A 25,305-nucleotide genomic window follows, 5' to 3' on the forward strand; every position below is an offset into this window, starting at 1 on the left:
CGATTCCCAGAAGATGATTCCTCCGTTCCAAATAAAGGCGTAGCCGGTGAAAGAGCGTCTATTGTCAGTGTATCCGCCCCAGTCCGCGTCTACAAATCCGATCAGCGGGCTTGGCTTGTGTCCCAAGGTTATTCCTAGATGAACGGTCCCCTTTAAGTACCGCAGCACCCGCTTAGCAGCTATCCAATGGGCTGTTCCGAACAAATTGTTGTACTGGCTGAGCAGACTTGCGGCGTGTGCGATATCTGGACGTGTCGTGATCGACAGGTATAGAAGAACTCCCAGGGTGGTAGCCGAGCTCGCGGTAGGGTGGTTTGCCTCCGTCGCATTTCTTCCAGGGATCAGTGCTGGACAGTTTTACACTAACATCTAGAGGGGTCGATACCGGGTTGCAGTTCGTCATTCCGTATTTATGAAGGATGTCACGGATGTATCCCGATTGATGCACATAAATGCTGTCGATTCTTTTTTCAAATTCCATTCCCAGGCAGTGTTTCAGTTCTCCAAGATCCTTTACGCTAAAAAACTTTCTCAGGTAATTCTTGAAGCTAATAATCTCTTCCATGCTCTGAAACATGATTAATATATCGTCGACGTAGACAACAATGACAATTAAATGATTACCTTTATTCTTGTGGTAGATGCAGGCATTCGTGGGCGTGGCTCCATACAGTCGGAGCTCTTGATCCAGTCGTTTATGCCATACCCGTCCTACTTGAGAAAGTCCATATAATGCCTTTTTCATTTGACAGACCTTGTCGCCGCCCGATAGGTGGTCTAGCATTTTTCCCGGCTTCCTCGCGATCTCTGGATCCCTTCGTTTCTGGCAACAAATGTATTCTAGAATCTCTTCTGAATAGTCCGGCACTTCCATGTACACCTCCTCTTCCAGCGTACCGTTCAAATAGACTGTCGTAATATCGAGTTGACGTATGTGCATTTTTCGATGTGCAGCTAATGCGGTCGCCAGGCAAATTGACTTGAGGCGAGCGACGGGTGCGTAGATTTCATGGAAATCTATTCCGGGCTGTTGCGAAAAGCCACGTGCGACAATTCTAGCCTTTCGCTTCTCAAGACTTCCATCCGGCGCATATTTATTTCGCAGCACGAATCGGCTGCCAACAACTTCGCGATCCTTAAGCCGGTCCACAATGTCCTACGTGTTTTCCCAGAATGGACTCTACTTCAACGGACATCGCTCGCATCCATCGCATTCGCGTGACTCCGGGACCTGACATCGCTTACGTGACAGGAATCTCAGCCAAAAAGGCATAATTTATGGTTTCGTCCGGTTGCGAGATGATATGATGTTCTTTTTTTGGCCTGCTCGGCTTTCCGGTTAGAATTTTTCGCGGTCTGCCCGGACCACGCGCAAATTCTGAAGAAACTGATTCGCGTGCTTCCAATTCCTGAGCATCTTCTTCCAAACTGTTGCCCGAGGAAACAAAATCCGAATTCAAGTTCTGTTCATGTGATCGAGATATTTCAATGTCGAGATAAGAGTGATCGTTCTCAGTATTGTTCGAGTGCGTTGAGGATTCCTCCGACATGAGATCTTTCACTTTTCGCGGTTACTCTCCGAGGATGACGTTTGATTTCTAAGAAATTTCACGTCTCTAATTACTTCTACTCGTCTCTCTTTGGATATCCATATCCTGTACGCTTTAAATTCCTCCGAATATCCCAAGAACAAACCCTTTCGTAAGCGTGATTCAAATTTGCCTCTGTCTTAAGATCTGTAGACACTTCTTCTCCGAACTTCTTGAATTTCCTTGCATCAGGTGGTTTTCCGAACCTAGCTTCGTAGGGAGTCTTGCCTTCTAATTTATTCGTCGGAGCTCTATTTCGAATGTAGTTTGCGATATCGATGGCCTCCGCCCAGAACGATGGTGGAAGGCCGGATTCAGCAAGTAGACATCGGGCTGTTTCTACGAGAGAGCGATTTTTCCTCTTTGCTACGCCGTTTTGTTCTGGGCTGTATGCAATAGACAGCCGCCGTCGGATCCCATGCTTCTTCAAGATTTTGTCAAAGTTTGCGTTAACGTATTCTTTGCCGTTGTTGCTTTGGAGACATTTCATTCCGTGTTGCCTCACCATCAATGTTCTAAAAATCTCAAATTTTTCTAGAACATTGTTTTTATTACGGAGAAACCTTACCTCGCACCATCTCGACTATAATCGTCTATAAAGATAATAAAGTATCTGGTCTTCCCGTTTGATAGCGTCCTCATTGGCCCGCACACGTCGGAGTAAATAATGTCCCCGATTTCCGTCTTTCTCTTTAATTCCTTGGGAAACGAAGGTCGTATCATCTTGCTTCGAAGACTGATCTCGCAATCGAAATCTTCGTCGGCGTCGTCGATGTCGATTCCTCGAATTGTTCCTCTCCTGGCAGCTTCGCGCACTGGCAGTGGCACGTTACATTAAGATATTTAATTCTAAAGGTCCTTTAGAATTAAATATCTTAATGTAACGTGCCACTCCATCAGGGTCTTCTTGTGGGTGCACTTGTCCTTTATGTCAGTGCTTCGGTCAGCGTGTTTACACTGGTTTGTGTCTTGGCGTCGAATGTAATAAAGGCCGTTAACTTGATATGCAGTCACCGCCACACACCCGTTGCTGTCGATTATTTCGGCCGTCTTGGCCTTGAATGTGACAGTAAATCCTTTATCAGTGATCTTTCCGACCGATATCAAATTTGTTCGCAGGTCGGGCACGTAAAGTGCGTCGTTCAGTCGTATAACCTTGTTTGTTCCGTTGATATTTGCTTCGAATGCGGCGTCACCTTTAGCTTTTATATCTGTGTACGCACTGCTTGCTAAGTTGAGCGTTCCGTTTTCATTTGCTTTGATCTCGACGAAATCATTTAAGTCACGACACAGATGAAAGAAATATCCGCTATCTATGCACCACACTACTGTCGTCCGTTCTTTCAGGAAAAGCCTTGTGCGCTTGAGTCTCAACAGGAGATGTGAAGAAAGTTACATCCTCCCCTGTCTTGTTTGCCGTTGGTTTTTGCAATCAATAGCTTTGTGTCCGGTTTCGCGACATTTGTAACACTTGAATCGGAACGACTTCTCAGATTCGTCTTTACTGGATTCGCTCTTCGTGTTTTCATCCTTTCGACGGGGATTTCTCTTCTTATAATTCTTCTTGAATAACTTGGTGACAACCATGGCGTTCTGTGTTGCATTTCCATTGTCGATGCTTCTCCGCGCGTCACTTTCTTCTGTGATCTTGACTCGTAGCACCTCTGGGTTCGGCAGTTTGTCTCACGACTCGATTGCGCACCGAAAGTTTTCGTAGTTTGCTGGCAGACTGTACAACAGCATGATGGTTAGCAAGTCATTGTTTACCTTGACGTCCATCTCGTTCAGCTTGTCCACGGCGTCAAAAAATCGCCTTATGTATTCGCGCACGTCGTCCCCGTCCTTCATTTTCTGCAACATGAGTTGTTTAAGCAAGGTGGCCTTTCGCGCGGGCCCTTTTGACTGATATATTCCCTCGAGCCAGACTTCCCACGAAGTATGGCAACCTTTTACTTGCTTTAATTCTGAAGGACTTATGGACAGAATAATGTCCGACTTCGCCTTGTTATCGGCAACGATCGTTTCTCGTGGCTGCCTCCGATGCTGCATCGCCAATAATAAGATTCGGTTTGGGAATCGTACCATTTACATGCCCCCAGGCATCATTTTTTATGAAAAGTGCTTCCATTTGAATCTTCCAGGTATCGTAGTTTTCCCTGTGTAGCGTTTCAATGCGTATTGTCCCGCTTGGATTCAAGGTTAGGTATTCGGTTTGTCGTTACAATTTCACGTACTTTATGTTCACTTCTCATATGCGTTTGCTCGCATCTCCCGGGCCTATAACCTGATAAGAAGAGCCGCAGGGGAATGTACTGGGGCAAAAAACTAAACGATATGCCGTATAAAAGAATACTTTATTTGATAGCGCGTGTCGTTACAAGAAGAAAGAGTGCATTCGTATAGATGGGGGCGAAAAGCGGAAGTGAGTCTAGGAAAGAGACTACAGCGCCACCCGGGTGTGTGGCGACATAGACTACTATCCGTAATGTACACTGGAACACTAGTTTCCAACATTCTTAACTATTTCTAATTCTCTCTCTCTCTCTCTCTCTCTTTCTCTCTCTCTTCTTACTTGTCCACTCAATTTTTCTTTTTCTATCCTTGTACTTTAGGAGGTTCCTTATACTTAGTTAAATAAAAATTGTTTCTTTTTCTCCTTCTTTTAATATAATAACTCAAAATAAACCATAACACAAGTATTAACTTATCTCAGAATACTTATTTCTATTAAAAAAATAAAAATTTTGTGTAATATACTTATTTGATACAACATATAGTGTTATACTAATCTTCAAATTAAACACAGCTGTTTTTTCCTCTACGATGTAATTCACAATGTAATAGGCCTATTATGAAAATGATTTAAAATATAATCAGAAAGGAAAACAAAACCGAAATAACTTTGATTTGTGATTTTATTTCAATTTCAGTCTCAATCTTTAATTGTATGTAATATGGACTTCAAAATTTTCTTATGAATCTTTATATACGGGTGTTACAAAAGCATCGGATTTGCTTAGCACCGTGCGATAGAGAATGAAAATCTAAGAAGAAATGTCTAATACTATTTTTCAATACGTAAATAGTTTTGCCTTAATTTATCATTGTAATAAGTCAATAAGCGCGGAGGTACAAAAGAAAGTCAGTGACGGAGAATGCGTGAAGTTAACTTCTTGATATTAAAAATTGAAAAATGCTTCTAATGTTAATAATTATCGATAAAATTGTTTAAAAGGCTACCAAAATTTTCAATAGAACTGTCAATTACCGAGAAATATTTCCATTTTGACGGAAAGTGTCATAAATAGAGCAAATAAATGTTTAGAAGCTAATGATGGACACTTTGAGCACTTGTTATAAGAAGCACTAGTTATAATGTTCTATCGTTTTATAATAAATAAATTTAATTACCATTAAATTTTTTCTTATCTTGTCTGATAGACAAATCTTTGTAAGACCTATAGCGGTAAAATTTTTTTCGGTAATCGACAGTTCTGGTAGCCGCCTGAAGAATTCTATCGATGATTATTAGCACTCGAAACTGTAAACTGTGGAATAAAAAATTTTTTTAGTTAGATACAAATTCGAAAATTTTTTAAGTTGTTTTCAAATATTGGACGAATGGCTTTAATCACATCATCGTCCATTCATCGGAGATATTGCTCCAATTTATATTGATATTGCTCCAATTCGAGCACTTAAACGCTCGATCCCGTTTTACTCAACTCTCTGTAATTCCGGCATTTTTGCAGATATCAACATAAAACTTTCAGGATATATTTTCGAAACTTGAAGCTTCAAGAAAATGTAATAACAAAAAAATCGAATTTTTTTTCCCGCTAGGTTGGTGTAACCCCTTAAGATAGAATGAAATGACTTTTGCATGTATTTTTCATGTATGAAAAAGAGCTGTAAATCAAATTATTATATTTTAAAAACAAAAAATCATATCAAAACAAACCAAAGTTCTAAAGCTAAAAGTTGACATTTTCAAAGGATATTAACAAAATTTGTTTAAAAAATTTAGTGCCGGTATTATAACGTCTTAAAAAACCCTCGAAATCGTTATTCTTTACTTGTTTGACGTCATTTTTCTCAAAATTGTGACGTAATAGACAAATTTTGACAACGAATTCGTGTTCAGCAGGCAAAAATACATCGGAAATGCGACTACTCGCATTTGTGTTACAAAAAAAAGTAAAATTTTGTTGGACAATGTTAATTATTTGTTAAAGTAGAAGTTCTAGTTCGTATGAACATCGATTTTCACAGGTGGCACATTTTCTTCATATCATTACTTTTGTAGAAAAAATTAATTTTTTGTTCTTTTTGGGGAAAATTATTTTATTAAAATTTCATACATTTGTAGTGCCAAATTAAAATTATTTTATGTAAGAATAGATTTTTTGCGCGCTTATACTTGACCTTTTTAAAGAATATATATATATATAATATACATATATGGGTACCACATGTATATGTATATACATGTAATATATATTTAAACAAAAAATACAAAAATAACTTAATCAATACCTCACCACCATGGCCGTCAAATATTGCAAATACGGAAATTCCAGTGTTGTTTATGTCTTCGTTTACAACAAAACGATCCTCCATCCGAGCTCTGTGTCCCTGCACAGCATATGCTGCAATGTGATCTTGTTTCAATTCCCAATAAACTTTCATTCCAACATTAACTGAATCGTTAACTAAAAATTTCAACGTGGACACCTACACAAAAAAAACATATAACATAGAGAAAAACTTAATTTTTTCAGAATATCTTTATAAGTTCAAGAATTTTTATAATTTCTATGCAACTTTATAATTTTTTTCAGAAAACTTCTTAACCCATTAAATCCCAAGCGGACAATTTTCTGTGACTTTTTTCAGTGGTATTTTATAATATAAAATTTATACTACCAATCTAATCTTTAAAAAATTTTAAACCAACTTTTTTTAATATAAAATTTCTCGAATTTTTAATATTCTTCGTCAGAATTGCTCAAAATTTCAATCTGGAAAAACTATATTAATTTATTCACAAAAAAGCTAATTTTTTCACTGAAATTCTGTTTTAATCAATATTTACACATAGAAAACAGATGAAAATATTCCTGAGAAGTAAAAATCTTGCGTCCACAGACCATAAACTTTCACATATACGTGTGAGTATACGTGGAATAAAAGTATACTTCAATTCAAGATGGCGGGATCCAATATGGCGGTTAGAAGAGAAAAAATACATTAAATCTTTTATTTCTCCATATGTAAATATTTCTTTCAATTGCTTCATAATCCAAATTAATTTTTAGAGTCGCTGATTGCGATTCTCTTATTAGACATATCAAATTCAAGATGGCAGATCCAATATAATGGTCAAAAATGTTTAAAATCAATAAAATTTACTAAATATTATTACATGCTGGGGGTTTTTTGGGTCGTTAATAACGAATCTGGTATCAAAATATATAAACTTAAGATGGTGGATCCAAATGACAGTAGAAAATTTTTAAAATCTCAAATTTGCTGAAAATCATAAGGGTTTTTGGGATCGCTGTGATTACGAATATGACATCAGAATTGTTGAATTAAAGAAACTCAAATATTGCAGTGTAGTCAACAGAAAATTTTTTTAACTGTAATAAATTTCATGTGTAAACATTTATGAAGAATTTTGATACTCATCTCCGTTCAGAAAAACTGCTACATTCATACTGCACTGTTTCTATAAAATCCCACATAGAAATGAAACCTCCAGTAGACGTCTAATGGACGTCTGCCATGGAAGTTTAAACTTCCAGTGGACGTCCATTAGACGTCCAATATAGAGCCATTAGAAATCCACAGTTCCGCACTGTGGTCTATTAGACCTTCAATAGAGGTCGTCAAAGAGGTCTATTAGACGTTGTGTAGATCATTAACAGAGTCTTCACGGAGCCTCGATGGATGACTTACGGACGTTTCGTGGATCATTAATAGAGGCTTCACGGAGCCTCGATGGATGATTGACAAAATAAAAATTTAAAATAAAAATTTTATTTCTTTTAAATTATTTTTATCAACAGTACATACTAAATTTAGGATAAATTTTTATTAATTAATTAAATTTAAATTATATTATTTTATTTTATTCTTACTTGCCTCTGGTTTTGAACCCGGGACCTTAGGATTACAAACCTTGTACTCTATCTGCTATGCCAATTTGACTCATCGATATGGGTACTTGTTATTGTCTACATATACATATATGTTATAAACTGACGCAATTATATTATTTTTTATAAAAGCAATTAAATTTTGCAAAACATATTAAAAATAAATAGCATTAATTTATTTACTTATTAATTTCATTGTTAAATTTATCTTTTTCCATAACCTTAATAATTTAATAGAAATTGCGATTTATTTAGCATTAATACTTTGAAGCGTTCAAATGGTTAATTAGATAATTTTAACTATATAGATCACATATATTCTAAGAAAAATTAAATAGTACATTTATTATTTTGTTTTTGTATTCAGTACATAATAAATTTAGATTTTGTGCATTTTTTTGTGCGCAGTAATTGTAGACAAACCGTTATTTTTGAAAACATTATCTTTATGATAATTTTTCTTAATATCAAATGGATCTCTCATTCAGGATGTTATAGTGTTGTCTGATTTCTGAGTCAACTACGACGCGCATGAACGGCTCAAAAATCGGACAGCATTGTGATATCTTTTATGAGATATTAAGCTGATATCATTTAGCTGTGATATCATAAGGATAACATTTTCAAGAAACTTAAATGAAACTCTTCCATGAGATATCTCAAAGACCTCTCTTAGTAGACGTCTCTGATAAATGTTACCATTTGGACATCATTTCCAAGATATCTAAATGTTTTCTTTAAAAAGTTCTCTTAAAGTTTTCATTCTGATAAGCGTATTGTCTGGGTAACTTCTACCATGAAAATAAATGTTCCATACAGCTATGGAAGTTTAATGGATACCTAATGGACGTCTATCTAACTTCCATCATGGAAGTAAATGTTCCATAGAGCTATGGAAGTTTAATGGATCCTTAATGGACGTCTGTCTAACTTCCATCATGGAAATAATGTTCCATAGAGCTATGGAAGTTTAGTGGATCTCTAATAGACGTCCATCTAACTTCCACTGTGGAAGAAAACATCCAATGGAGCTATGGATGTTTAATGGATCCCTAATGGATGTCTATCTAACTTCCACCATGGAGGTAAACCTCCAATAGAGCCATGGACGTTTACTGGATCTTTAATGGACGTCTGTCTAACTTCCGCCATGGAGATAAATCTTCAATGGAGCCATGAAAGTTTACTGGATCCCTAATGGACGTCTATCTAACTTCCGCCATGGAGGTAAATCTCCAATGGAGTTAAGGAAGTTTACTAAACCTCTAATGGACGTCCATCTGACTTCCACCATGGACATAGACGTCCCATGGATCTATGGAGGTTTAATGGACGTCCATTGGACATCCACTGGATGCCAATTTCTATGTGGGATAAGTTCATCATACAAAATAAAATTAGTAAATCATGGTTTCTAAGCCGTCAAGAAATTGTCGTTGCCCAGCTTTCATCACTGAGAGGTGAAATAAAGAAACTTCAGTTTTTTTTACTTTTTCCATTTTTCAGTTTCTTTGTTTTTGTATTTTTTATACCTTTGTATTTTTTCAAATTTCAAATGTATATCATGAATATAGAAAGTACTAGGAAAATAACAAAATTCCTCAAAGTGATTTTCAACAAATTTGAGATTCGATAATTTTCTGCCGCCATATTGGATCCGCCATTTTAAGTTTAAATATTTTGATGTCAAATTCGTAATCAGCGACCCAGAAAAACCCCATATACTGATTTTCAATAAATTTAAAACTTCAAATATCTTCGATCATTATCATTAAATTCGCCATCTTGAATGTGACATGTCTGATAATAAAATCGCAATCAGCAACCCCAAAAACCCCTAAATATCAATTTGGATAATAAAACGATTGAAAGAAATATTTACATGTGGAAAAATCAAAAATTTCATAAATTTTTCTTCTAGCAGCCACATTGGATGTCGCTATATTGAATTGAAATACACGTTTATTTATAAGTTCTCTTCATGGTCATAGACGCAAGATTTTCACTTTTATGAAATATTTCCATCTGTTTTCTATGTGTAAATATTGATTTAAAAAAAATTTCAGTTTAAAAAATTATCCTTTTTACAAATAAATTAACATAACTTGCCCAGATCGTAATTTTTAGAAATTCTGACAATGGATATTGAAAGTTCAAGAAGTTTTACATAAGAAAAAGTTGATTTAAAATTTTTTGATAATTAGATTCATAAAATACCACTGAAAACTCACAGAAAGCTGTCTGCTTGGTACTTAATGAGTTAAAAAACTTTTAATAATATTTTTGTTAAAAATATCTCTAATTTTATGGAAGCGTCCCGTTTGTTTACGTCAATATTGGCCACGGTCTTGATTGGCCACGTTAATATTGGCCACGCGTGGTATTGCCCACGTCAATATTGGCCACGCGTCAATATTAACCACGTCATTATTGCCCACGCGTCAATATGGGCCACGTCACTATTGGCCACGCGTCAATATTGCTCACGCGTCATTATTGACCACGTGTCACTATTGGCCACCTCATTACTGTATATGGGTTTGCGACTTGGACGGGGTAGTTGCGGGAAAGGCGGCCGAAAACCCTCCTTGCACCCCCTCCCCCCCGTATGTGCGTGCGTGTGCGCGTGCGTGCGTGCGTGTGTGTGTGTGTGTGTGTGTGTGTGTGTGTGTGTGTGTGTGTGTGTGTGTGTGTGTGTGTGTGTGTGTGTGTGTGTGTGTGTGTGTGCAAAGCATTTCTTTGCACCACATGGGTTTGCGACTTTCCACGCTAAACAAAAAAAATTGATTAATATTGACGTAGGCAATATTGACGCGTGGGCAATAATGACGCATGGGCAATAATGACGCGTGGCCAATAGTGACGTGGCCAAAATTGACGCATGGGCAATAATGACGTGGTCAATATTGACGCGTGGCCAATATTGACGTGGCCATTATTGACGTGGGCAATATCACGTGTAGCCAATATTGACGTGGTCAATATTGACGCGTGACCAATAATGACGCGGCCATTATTGACGTGCGCAATATTGACGTGGCCAATATTGACGCGACCAATATTGACGTGGCCAATCCACCCCGTGGTCAATCGGGATCGTGGTCAATGTTGACGTGGCCAATATTGACGTGGCCAAACGGGTGCCACTCAATTTTATAACTATTTAAAAAGTCATATTAAAACACTTTCAGAAGAATGGCAAGAAAATCTATAGATATTTCCTAAAATTTTTTATATATAAAAATTCCGAAATATTCTACAATTTCAAAATTTTCATTTTATTACAAATCTTTTTGCAAAAATTTTTCTATTTTAACGTATATCTTTAAATAAAAATTTTATATTCTGTACACAATACATAAAGGAGAATGTTAAAAAGTGTCGATTTTGGCCCCCAAGGGAAAAGTGAATGGAATTGAATATAATAAAAATACCACTGACTTAGTTACAGTTAATAATCACAAAACCATAACTCTAGGCAACATTTGTGTGGTTCTTCAGTAAAACTCGATTTCAAAAAAATATCTCAATCCCTACTCTATTTCTCAATAGTTATTTTGATGATGAATCATCAAGAGGCACGATAGTGCCTCGTGCCAAGTGTCCGCGCGCGATGCACTGCCGTGCATCTATTTACGCAAAACGCCGTTTGCGAGATTCCGTGGATTATCGAATCTCAATAACAGCTGAATCGATTGATTTCTAAATAAGCTTAATGGATAGCTTGCATCCGATTTATATAACAAAAGTGTTTTTATTTTTCCGCTACGTGACTAACGAGCAAAGATATCGCGATTTACAGTTTCGCATCAAGAGTAAAACTATTTTTAAGAAATTCGTTATTGTCATCGTCGTCGTCGCCCGGGACAGATGGTGGGGATTTGTACTTTTGCTTTTTGCGCGATAGATGGTTTACGACATGATGGAAATAACAAGGGCTGATATTCATAGTCGAATTTTATTTAAAGATCGTCTCAAGCAATGTCTTAAGATGCTAATACGGTTCTGTGACTAGCTAATGGCATCTTAAAACAGTACTTAAGATGATCTTAAATATAAGATCCGACTATGAATACCGGCCAAGGTATTGGCTTGTTCTTTTTCGCTACACTGCTACACTGGAGTAACAAGTTAGAGTAAGACAAATATATTTTTTCTCATTCTAATTTATTGCACCAGTGCAGCAGTGCAGCAAAAAAAACAGGCTATGTGCTATTGCGCAGGCATTTCTACTGATACAATAAGAGAGCCAAGATTCCGCCATGTTGTATAATTTAAATAGATATTAAAACGTAAATTTGGGCAAAAGAGTTATTATTATAATAAAAGATTTTTTGTACGTAATTATAATTATAGTAAATATATTAATAGACAAAATACAAACACATAAATACAAATATAACACAGATAAACACAGAGAAACAATATATAATGTAATAAAATATATCTTTATGTAACAAAGATCGATCTTTGTATTGTGAAGAATGGAAATGTTGGGAACAAACCCGAGGTAGATAAACAAATTTTAAATAATATATTTTATCAATTTTATTATATTTTATTATTTATTAAACTCCATTTACCATCTGTCAATATTATATGCATACCGTTGTTTGGATTGAAGTTTTCTTTACAAAACATTTTCCATTTCTCAATCATTTCTGTATTTTTTGAAAATGAAAAAAATTTTAAGATAATTGAAATAAGAATTTAAAGATAATTGTTCTTTATATTGCGTTTCACTGCTGCAAAACTGTATAACCTATAATAACCCGTCAATCGGTTGCTTTGGTAATTTTGCAAGATGGCGGAAACTTAGTGACGCGCAGAACGTGACAAAAATTTGTTCGAGGTAATAGCATACCTTGTTACTTCCACCATGGTTTACAATTTTATATTTTTACAAGTTGACACGGACACAAAAAGTCATTAGTATTGTTCGTTTTGTCTGTTCTGGGTCTACTCGAAGCAAACCCAAGCAGACCAACGCACTCTAATAGATTGGCGTCATCGGAATAAGTGATATTTTTTTATAACGAAAAAAATCACAAATCCAAAATAAAACTTTTGATCAAATTCAACCTAAGTAATATACATTCCTAAAATGGTATAACTTTGATTATTAAAGTAACAATTATTTTAAATAATAAATTATTGTATTCCCACACACTAATTAATTTTTTTTTTTAAATAATGATATGTAAATATTTTGCGCCAATTAAGAGTGAACACTACAAAATGAGTGTTAAGCTTTTTTTCTACAAAAATAATGATATGAAGAAATATGCGCTAATCTATAAAAATAGATGTTTATTCTTTGGCTGGCATTCATAGTTTAATTTTTCATTAAGCCTGTATCAGAGTAGAGATTGATATTGGGATTGAATTGAAATGTTATTAATTAGACACAAAACCAATATTCTTTAACTTTGCTTTGAATGGTCAAATTTTAATATTTTTATTAAATTATACAATAATTTATTATTTAAAATAATTGTTACTTTAATAATCAAAGTTATACCATTTTAGGAATATATTACTTAGGTTGAATTTGATCAAAAGTTTTATCTTGGATTTGTGATTTTATTTGTTATAAAAAAATCATTTAGGTTAAATTTATCAAAAGTATTCTTTGATTTTTCCTTAAAGAAAAACCATACACTTGGCGCGCTTATTTTACCCTTTTGAAAAAGGTAATTTTGTTTGGATATCATGCATTTTGTAGTATTTATAAATTATATCACTTAGGTTGAATTTGATATGATCAAAGGTATTATCTTGGGGAGAGAGATTTTATAATTTTTTTATATATTACTAGTAAAGTAAAGAATAAAAATTAGTATTATTAAAAACATTTATTTAAAGTTTTATTCAAGCTAATTAATAGTTGTGAATATTGGTTGACAATTGCAGCAATATTTGACTGATTCACAATTCTATATCACACAACATCTCATCTATCTCATCGACACCAGTGTAATGCAAGGTCTACAATGTCAGCAGAAGTAATAGAGTAGGAGTAAAAAGTAAAAAATATGAAATGAGATTTACCCATTTCGTTTACTCCCGGTTTTTAATTGTTACTCTTACTCCTTACTCCATTACTCCTGCTGACATTGTAGACCTTGCATAAAATCTGAGCTTCTTACTCACCAATTATTTAATTTTACATTGGTTAAGTTGTGCATGTGGTTAAGTATTAAAAGTTTTAAGTATAAGAAGCACCTTTTGTCACTAATGCATGGGTAATTAATATCAATTAAAAACCGGAAGTAAACGAAATGGGCAAATATCATTTCATATTTCTTACTTCTTACTCCTATTCCATTACTCCTGCTGCCATTGTAGACCCCGCATTAAACAACGGTACAATATGCATTATTACTTCACAAACTGTCATAACATAACCTCACATTGCACGTCACTTCACGCGAATCCCTGGCGACTCATATAACCCTTTACATACGATGCAACCCAGTGAACACAGTAATATAGCAGCAGTGTAACAGTAATGTAACCGAATATAACAGGTTACGTTACTCTGAAATTACACGTAACTTACATGTAAGTTAAAATTTCCGACTCAGCAATATAACATGTTATAATTACACGTTATCTAACCGTTACACAACAGTTACAAAGAAAAATAAAATAAAATACAAATTTCATTTTTTTTAAATTATTTTTATCAACAGCACATACTACATTTAGAATAAATTTTTTATTAATTAATTAAATTTAAATTATGTATTTTTTTATTTTATTTTTACTTGCCGCTGCTAGGTTTGAACCCGGGACCTTAGGATGACGAACCTTGTACTCTACCTGCTACGCCAATTTGACTCATCGATATGGGTACTTATTATTGTCTACATATAATACTTATATGTTATAAACTGACGCAACTATATTATTTTTTATAAAAGCAATTAAATTTTGCAAAACATATTAAAAATAAATAGCATTAATTTATTTACTTATTAATTTCATTGTTAAATTTATCTTTTTCCATAACCTTAATAATTTGATGGAAATTGCGATCTATTTAACACTAATCTTTGAAGCGTTCAAATGATTAATTAGATGGTTAACTATATAGATCGTAATTCTAAGAAAAATTGAATAGTATACATTTATTATTCTGTTTTTGTTCAGCACATGATGAATTTCAATTTTGTGCATTTTTTGTGCGCAGTAATTGTAGACAAACCGTTATTTTTGAAAACATTATCTTTATAATAATTTTTTTTATTATCAAATAGATCTATCATTCAGGATGTTATAATGTTGTCTGATTTCTGAGTCAACTACGACGCATCGTTCCGTAATAACATTGATACGAACGTGTTATGTTACAATTATACAATTTTTGTTGAATAACTGTAACGCCAAAACGATGTATAACAGCTATATCACTTGCGTATAACAAATATTACGTAACAGGTTATTTCCATGTCATATAGCACCTACATATCACAAGAATAACAATGTTAAATTACTTGTAACTTCCATGTTATATTGCCGCTATAAAATGTGTTTACTGACGGGAAACGCCGTAGTGATGATGCGAATGGCTGCGTTCCATTTTATTACGCACATGATTAACGTTAGACATTATTACGCATGAAACAAAACGTTGTCCATGCAAGAAGCATGCAAACGTGAACGCTGCTCATGCCACTATATTTCGTCGGTATGACAGATTCCTAAATAACCTAATGCGTATTCATAGCACACAAGCGCCTCTTGTATTAAAAGTATGAAAGTGATTTTTCTGAAGTCAACGACGTATCTTAATGAAAAATTTTGACATTTGGACTTTGCGTCGTAATATCTCCTCTCATAGCGTACGTAGAGGAAAAATAAAAATAGTTTTCTTAATAAATCGACCCCAATTTCAGCTTTCAATTGAGCCTAGTTAGAACTCGATCCGTTTAGCCGTTTCTGAGATCCGATAATCTCGAGTGCTCGCAAGTCACGTGCTCTTTACCGTGTCTCCTGATTTTTAGTTACATAAAAAAAAAGATACAAAAAAATACTTTATTGGAAATTAAAGTAAAAGAAGAATAGATAAAAAAAGAGTGGATGATAAGAAGAAAGATGTAACTTCAAAGCTCAGAATTTACAGAATGCTGGAAAGAATATATGGACCTTGAGGGTATCAAATAATGTAATTTTTCTCCCAAAAATAATAGGAAAAAGTGAATAGTTTATTTTTTGTGTTAAAAAATATTACAAGATCTAACTTGTCCTGAGGAAACTTTTCCAAAAGATTTAAGAAAGAACAAACTATTTAATAAGATTATCATATTATTATTTATTATTTATCTTTATATTTATTAATTTATATTTATATTAATAATTAATATTTATTATATTTATTATTTAAATTTAGAAAATAGGAAGAAATTTTATTATTAAAAATTGTTAGCTGTTACACCAAAATTCTCTTTCTTCTAAGCCCATGTATGCTGTTGATAAGAAGTTCACTGAGGTTCATCGCTTTTTAAATTCACCAAACCATTATATAGAGAATCGACAGTGCAATTCATATCGAAAAGGATTATCTGAATGTGCTTTCTAGTTTTTCAAGTCACTATCTTATGGTAGGCCAGGTGAGAGAATAGTTACAAATGTTATAATTTTATTCTAAAAAATACTAGTGTGTGACTCTTAAATTAAGATATTGTACAATCTTTTTTTTAGATTATTGAAATAGGTAAAAAGCGTAAAATCTTGTCTGAAATAACATAATTACAACAAAGTTACAGGATTCACCCAGCTGTACTGCAATGACATGGTCACAGGCTATAATATAGAAGATATGTTTATATGGATGCCAAGGATCATCTGTACTTTTTAAAGTTTATTTAGTAACTGCTACGGATTCTATGCGAGTCGGATATGGATAAGGCACAGAAATATATTGATAAGGTTCTTAGTTCAAGTTAAATCAAAAACAAAAAAGTAAGTACTTCAATACTTTGTTTCCAAAACAATTTATTCTAATTAATACAATTTTCTTCATACATTTACAAAGATCACATTCAAAATTTTTATTTATATTTTTAATTCTCTAATTCTCTTATTTTATTGTAAATTGTAAATTAATGAGGTATACATAAGACAAAAGACTACAAAATGACTACAAGTCAACTTCTCAAATATGGAATGACACGTGTCATATTTTACTTTTCATTCTTTTTGCATTAATATAGCATTATATTTAATTACATTTATTGCTATTTTACAGTTAAATTTGTATTAGTTATATTTCTAGCTGAAGTAATCTAAATAAACTTCTAATTCATCCTATTATGATTTTTATCATATTACTTCTTAACCACTTCGTCGGCATTGACGCCATATGGCGCGGAAAATATGTGTGCCCTAGGGGGCATTGACACCATATGGCGCACATTGTTTGTTTTTTAATTGGCTGGATCAATTTGCATGAAAATTGATATCCAAAGATTTTTTGTGTCGCTGAATATAAATTCAAGGTCCAAACTCCAAAATCCAAAATGGCAGATCCAAAATAATCAAAATTTTCCAATTATGAAAACTGGTATCTAGGGGTTTTTTGGATCGCTGAGTACGAATCCAAAGTCAAAATTCCAAAATTCAAAATGGCGGACCCAAAATAATCAAAATGTTCCGATTGTTATGAAAGCTGGTATCTAAGGGTTTTTTGAGTCACTCGGTCTAAAGTCAAAACTTCAAAATTCAAAATGGCGGACCCAAAATAAACCCAAATTTAGTAATTCAAAAACACCTGTATTATAAATTTTATCCAAATAAATTAAATTAAAACATTTTCGGTCCACTATATTAGATCCGCCATTTTGAATTTTAAAATTCTGATGTCTGATTCGTAATCAGCGACCCCGAAAGCTTTTAGATACAAAATATCTTTGAATTGCAATTTTTTTTTCTTGCCCACAGGGGCACAAACAGTAAAATTTCGCTTGCCGACGAAATGGTTGATCTATCCATAAATTTAATGTTATTAAAAAATTTTTATAATTTTCTTAATATCTTCAATATTATACTTTTAACATAAGCTATTTAAATAATAACATTATTTATAATTCTATATTATATAATATAAATTGGAATTGTATATTTATATTTATATTTATTATTCTTTTACAGTTATTGATAATAAATCTATTTTGCCCGTGTTTTAATTAATGCTCTTGGAACATATAATCATATTGGCTTGTAATGGGAAACAAAAGCGTGGCTCTTACGGAAAGAACCTCGCACACATCTTATGGAAAAGTGTTCCCGGTCAAATTGGCTGAAAGTGAGATATAATGCACTCCATGACGTGCTGATCAAATATGTCCATAGGACCAGGGTCTGAAAACTTCTACATTTTGATATACGGAGCTTTGAATGTTGAAAATATGGCATTTTTGATTATCGTGTCTCGTAGATGATTGGATTCCTTGATACGGTGGGCCGTGCTATAGCTAACATACATGTATATACATTATATATAATGTGTATATACATATATATATGTATATAGTGTATATAGTGTATATAGTGTATATAGTGTACATACTATATATATAGTGTATATACTTGTAGTGTATAGTACTGTAGTATAGTGTACATATGCACTATATATAGTGTATAGTACATATACACTATATATAGTGTGTATATCATGTATATATGTATATAGTATATATAGTGTATATAGTGTATATAGTGTATACAATATAAATACATGTAGTGTATAGTACCGTAGTATAGTGTATAGTACTGTATATAGTGTATATACATGTATGTTAGCTATAGCACGGCCCAATCATCTACGAGACACGATAATCAAAAATGCCATATTTTCAACATTCAAAGCTCCGTATATCAAAATGTAGAGATTTTCAGACCCTGGTCCTATGGACATATTTAATCAGCACGTCATGGAGTACATTATATCTCACTTTCAGCCAATTTGACCGGGAACACTTTTCCATAAGATGTGTGCAGGGTCCTTTCTCAAGCTTGCCAACTTTGCAGGTTACTTTAAGGTCATAGATCACATTTACAAATTCTATAAGAGCTACGCTTTTGTTTCCCATTACAAACCAACACATAATTATATGTTCCAAAAGCATTAATCATCAATAACTGTAAAAAGACAATAAACATAATTATAAAAGTACAATTACAATTTAACTATAAATAAAAATTTTTTAATGTATGTAATTTTTGTAAATGTATGAAAAAAAATTGTATTATATATTGTTTTGGGAATAACAAAGTATTTAAATTTACTTTTTAGTTTTTCGATTTGACTAAGAGCTGTATCGGTAAATTTGTATGCTTTATCCGTATATCCGGCTTGCACAGAATGGCAATTACTAAATACACACAGAAAAATTCTACAACCAAGAAAAGTAATTACTTATTTTATTTTACTGTTCACTTTATTCTATTATTTTTTAAAAACTGTTATATTTAGTTCTTCAAGTAAACATATTCCGTCGGCCATACTGTTAATTCCTTCAAGCTTTGAGGTTATTTATATTATACAATATTCAGGAAAAAGAATTACTTACACAAAAAAAGAGATAGAGGGAGTAATAAAATACACACGCATGCATATATATGTACATATGTGTTCATATGCATATATGCACATACGTATATGTATATATAGGCATTACTACACAATGTTATCCCCCCCCCCCCTCTCTGCCTCTCTTTCCTTACTTGTTCACTCCTTTTTTCTACTCTTCTATTTTAGGTTTAAATAAAGTGTTTTTTTCCTCTTTCTTTTAATATAACTAAAAATAAACTAAAACACAAAGTATTAATTTATCTCAGAATACTTATTTCCATAAAAAAATAAAAATGTGTAATATACTGATTGTATAACACAGTGTTATACTAATCTTCAAATTAACCACAGCTGTATTTTCCTTCATGATGTAATCCACGATGTACTAAGCATATTTTAAAAATAAATTAAAATGTAATCAGAAAAAAAACCAAAACCAATATAACTTTATTTTTTTAATTTTAAGGGTTGTCATTTTAAGGGGTTACACCAACCTAGCGGGAAAAAAAATTCGATTTTTTTAATTACATTTTCTTGAAGCTTCAAGTTTCGAGAATATATCCTGAAAGTTTTATGTTGATATCTGAAAAAATGCCGGAATTACAGAGAGTTGAGTAAAACAAGATCGAGCGTTCGAGTGCTCGAATTGAAGCAACATAAATCGCCACTGGACGATGATGTGATTAAAGCCATTCGTCCAATATTTGAAAACAACTTTCTAGTGATAATTTACTGGAAAAATGCGTCGGTGGATTTACGCAAAACAAAAGTTTGAACAATCTGATTTGGCGCATAGCGCCAAAAGTGCAGCACAGCGGTGCACACGTTGTGCAAATTGCTGCCAATATTGCTGCATACACATTTAATGAAGATGCTGCCGCATATTTATTAATGATAATAAAAGAATTGTGCTGCATATTGCGAAAATCAAGACCAAGCGCGCATCGATGTGGCCGAAGTACGAGCGCAGAAGGCGACGCGCGAAGAAAGGATTGCTCGCCGTCAACAGAAGTCTTCACAGACCGCTGCTGTTATTGATGTGGAAGGAATCTCATATGGCCCCAGAATTGCCGACTAGAGGTAAAGTGCAAAATTCGGCTATTAACAATAGTAGAACTAAACTTGAAACTTTAAACGCGTTTTTCTCTAAACATGGTTTTCAAAGTCGGTGACCACCAGATCTCAAAAACTAATCGATGGATCGTTTTCAAATTTTTATACAATACTCTCAGAAACATTCTTTTGTCGGTGACGATCTAGTTTTTTTTTATCGATCTTCATTAAAAATTAAAAAAATGAAAAGGACAAAAATTTTTCGTTTTTTTTTTATTTTAACTTCAACTCATCGCCATTTTGTAACAAACGATAAAATCGACAATCGGCGATCGTCACCGACAAACCACTACTGTTAACTTAAAAACACCATTTTGTTTTTTTGTTTCAGATAGATCGTTTAGACGGGACAGTGGTCACCGCAAAATGCGTTTTTCCAAACCTCAATGTGTGTCAGCGGCCATATTTCTGCTTTCCGTCGCCATTGTTTAATAAAAAATTTTTTTTATATTGTCGAAACATAAGTCAATAATCACCCAAAATTTCATTTAATTCCCACTACCCGTTTAGGAGGAATAAAATATCAAAGTTAGGCCTGTTTTTCGACCGTCTAGGTTGGTGTAACCCCTTAATTCAATCTCAGTCTCAATCTTCAATTTTGATACGATATGGACTTCAAATTTGTCTTAAAAATTTTCATATATATTATAAAAAGAAATGAGATATCTGACACTACAAAATGAATAAAATAACAACAAAATTACCTTTTTAAAAAAAGCGCCAAGCATACGCGCCCAAGAAACGCCTTCAAAAACCTATTCTTGTACAAAATAATTTTAATTTGGCACTACAAATGCATGAAATTTTAATAAAATTATCATCCCCCTCCCCAAAAAAACAAAAGTATATTTTCTCTACAAAAGTAATGATATGAAGAAAATGCACCAACTAAAATGGATGGTTTAGGTGCTATATGACATGGAAATAACCTGTTACGTAATATTTGTTATACGCAAGTGATATAGCTGTTATACATCGTTTTGGCGTTACAGTTATTCAACAAAAATTGTATAATCGTAACATAACACGTTCGTATCAATGTTATTACGGAACGATGCGTCGTAGTTGACTCAGAAATCAGACAACATTATAACATCCTGAATGACAGATCTATTTGATAATAAAAAAAATTATTATAAAGATGTTTTCAAAATTTACGGTTTGTCTACAATTACTGCGCACAAAAAATGCACAAAATCTAAATTTATCATGTGCTAAACAAAAACAGAATAATAAATGCATACTATTCAATTTTTCTTAGAATTATGATCTATATAGTTAACCATCTAATTAATCATTTGAACGCTTCAAAGATTAGTGCTAAATAGATCGCAATTTCCATATTAAATTATTCAGGTTATGGAAAAAGATAAATTTAACAATGAAATTAATAAGTAAATAAATTAATGTTATTTATTTTTAATGTTTTGCAAAATTTAATTGCTTTTATAAAAAATAATATAGTTGCGTCAGTTTATAACATATAGGTATATGTAGACAATAACAAGTACCCATATCGAAGAGTCAAATTGGCGTAGCAGGTAGAGTACAAGGTTCGTCATCCTAAGGTCCCGGGTTCAAACCTAGCAGCGGCAAGTAAGAATAAAATAAAAAATAACATAATTTAAATTTAATTAATTAATAAAAATTTATCCTAAATTTAGTATGTGCTGTTGATAAAAATAATTAAAAAAAAATAAAATTTTTATTTTATTTTATTTTTCTTTGTAACTATTGTGTGACGGTTAGATAACATGTAATTATAACATGTTATATTGCTGAGTCGGAAATTGTAACTTACATGTAAGTTACGTGTAATTTCAGAGTAACGTAACCTGTTATATTCGGTTACATTGCTGTTACATTGCTACTATATTACTGTGTTCACTGGGAATGATACTCAAGAGCACTCGGGTAATGTTTCCGAACGCAGCCTTACTTTTTTTAGAGAAAATATATTTTCTGTTGTTTTTGGGGGAAGAAACAATTTTTTTAAATTTCATACATTTGTAGTAACAAATTAAAATTATTTTGTACAAGAATATGTTTCTGAGGGCGTTTCTTGCGCGCGTATACTTGGCGCTTTTTATACCTTTTTTTAAAAAACGTAATTTTGTGATAATCATGCTTACTCTGCAAGAATATCCTGTAAGAATAAAAGTTGATTTAAAAAAGTACACTAAGGCTCGTAACTCCTCGAACTTTTGAAGTTCATCTCAAAAATCCTTGTGTGTGATTTTTGGATCTTATGTTCATTTGTGAAACTTTTAATCAGTAGGGTATAATAAATAATATGCTGCACTTTCAACGAATTTGGTCAAAAACTAAATTTCATTAGGTTGGGTGCGGAGTTCTTTCTATTAAATAACAAGAAATGTCATTTATTATAGAAATATCATATTTATTACGTAGGTAAATCTCACTTTAAAAAAAATTAATAAGTTAAAGTTTACATGTTTTAAAAATAACTAGTCAAAATTAAAAAATAACTTATTTAAAATAAACTATAGTCAAATTAATTTACTAACTTTTAGATTTTTAAGTTTAACTTTCAATTTGTAGTTACAAAAACTCAAAACATAATGTATGAAAACGTTTAAAAAATAGATGTTAAACAAGTTTCAGCATATTAAAAATAAATAAATCGATTTTGCTTTCCACAAAATATTCTTTAGGATATCTTAAGTTTTATTGTCAAGAAAAACTCAAATTTTATTAATTTAGGAAAAACTCAAGTTTCCCTGATTTAGTAACAAAAACTCGTGTTTTTTATGCGCGGCTTAATAGAATTACAACTTCATCACAACTATTCTTTTTCTGAACATATTCTAAAGTTGTTTTGATAACAAATTCAAAAATAGAAGTGTATTATAAACATTTTCCCTCAACAACAGCATATATGCGGCATGATACTATTCTCTTCATTCCACAACTCTCATTCTCATTTTCGTATATATTATTTTCACGTCCGCAAAAAATACTAGTAATTAAGAGACTATGTCGACAGAAGAGACTATGCCAACTTCTCGATCCTAAACTATAAATTCATCGTATTAGTTAAAATACAAAAACAATCTTAACAAATAAATAAGAACTAATAAGTAATCGTAATTAGTAAAACTGTCCGTAGTTCGCTACAAAGCGATTTTTTACAAAATAGGTCAATAAAAAATTGTTCATAAACATGTAGTTAGCATCGAGTGTAGGTACAGTTGGTCACGAATCTGCATATTTATAAATTTTTAAAAGCTAAAATATAAAATCCAATCTATAGCAAGTTACAATGTTTTATAGAAAATGCATTAAAAAATTATTTAAAAATGTAACTTCTTCGAGGCTAAGTACGACAAAAGGTAGACTAATAACTTGAAAGATTATCTCTATTTTTGTCTATCTTATACTTTACATGTCTGTCACGTGCAGGTTGAAACACTAAATATTATGCACGCAGACATAACTGAACTGCATGTGTACTACTGTGATCAAAAAATAAGGTAAATTTGTTTATAAAATAAAAAATCTTTATTTATTCATCCAAATCAATTTCATCGCTTTCAAAGTACTCCCGTCCGACACAATGCACTTATGCCAACGTTTTTTCCAATCCTCGAAAGAGTCAGAAAAGTCTTTCCGGGATGGCCTTTAATACTTCCTTCGATTCGGGTTTTATCTCCTCAATCAAGTCAAAAATAAACTGTCCCCGAAATGTCGAAAATAAACCGGTGTCCCTGGAGCGGTCTTTTGAGTTTGTTGAACGGCCAGAAGTCGCACGGTGCTAAATCAGGCGAATACAGTGGTTGTAAAATAATATGCGGTCGAGTTTTTTTGCAAAATGTTCTCGAAGAATCAATGCAGTGTGGGACGGTACATTATCGTGATGCAAAAACCAAGAATTGTCTGCCCATAATTCTGGCCTCTTGAGACAAATAGCTTCACGCAAACGGCGCATAACACTCAAATAATATTCCTTGTTAACAGTTTGGCCTGGCGGAAAAAATTCATAATGCACAACACCGCGATAATCGAAGAAAACTGTCAACATAACCTTCATTTTTGAGCGCGGGTTTTTCGGTCTTGGTTCATCTTTTGCACGATATTCGGTCGATTGATCGGTTGTTTCCGGGTCGTATGCATAGATCTAAGTGTCATCTCCAGTAATGATGCGTTTCATGACGTCTTGGTAGTCAGAAATCATTATGTCACAGATGTCAACGCAACGTTTTTTTCCAAAAAATTGAATGTTTTTGGAACCAATCGAGATTTGACGCGTTTGAGGCACAAAACATCTTTTAAAATGGTTTGGGTTGATCCAAATGAAATGCCCGCAGCATCAGCAAGATCTCTAATTGTCAATCGACGATTTTCGAGCACCAGATCTTTGATTTTCTTGACGCGGCTTTCATCGGTAGATGTTGATGGTCATCCGGGGCGCTGTTCGTCTTGAACTCGTTCTCGGCCTTCTTTCAAGTCTTTGTACCACTTGTAAACATTTTTTTGCGACATAATCTTATCACCAAAGGCCTTCTATAACATCCGCAATGTTTCCGCGGCAGAATATTCATTCCGCAAGCAAAATTTAATGCAAATTCTTTGCTCAACAAAATCAGACATAGTAAAAATCGAAAAACTCACTTTTGTATGTTTACAAAAACACGTGTAGCTCTGCAGCAATTGAATATATTGACATAAAACTCTGCATAGATGTCAAAGACAGTATTACTCACAAAAAATAGTTTCATGATTTTATAGTACCCGCAAAGTTTAAATAAAAAATTTACCTTATTTTTTGATTACAGTAGTGTTGTACACGGACATACACCTATACATTAAGCTTGAGAATTTGTTTTTCACCATTCATCTAAAA

The 25,305-nt window shown here is 33.2% G+C and overlaps 1 protein-coding gene across 8 annotated transcripts in view; it reads right to left on the reverse strand.

Moving 5' to 3' along the window:
- LOC105831246 (protein phosphatase 1L) overlaps window positions 1–25,305 on the reverse strand; it is a 264,636-nt gene that overhangs the window by 192,722 nt on the left and 46,609 nt on the right. For 7 of the 8 annotated variants that reach the window (XM_028192039.2, XM_036292225.1, XM_036292221.1 and 4 more), the window contains one exon: window positions 6,126–6,323. The exons of the other annotated variant lie outside the window; for it this stretch is intronic. In XM_028192039.2, the coding sequence (XP_028047840.1) occupies window positions 6,126–6,323 (198 nt within the window). The remainder of the gene's footprint in view (window positions 1–6,125; window positions 6,324–25,305) is intronic. 8 annotated transcript variants of the gene reach the window in all.

The sequence above is a fragment of the Monomorium pharaonis genome, chromosome 1, assembly GCF_013373865.1.
Source record: "Monomorium pharaonis isolate MP-MQ-018 chromosome 1, ASM1337386v2, whole genome shotgun sequence".
In the NCBI taxonomy this organism is placed as follows: Eukaryota; Metazoa; Arthropoda; class Insecta; order Hymenoptera; family Formicidae; genus Monomorium; species Monomorium pharaonis.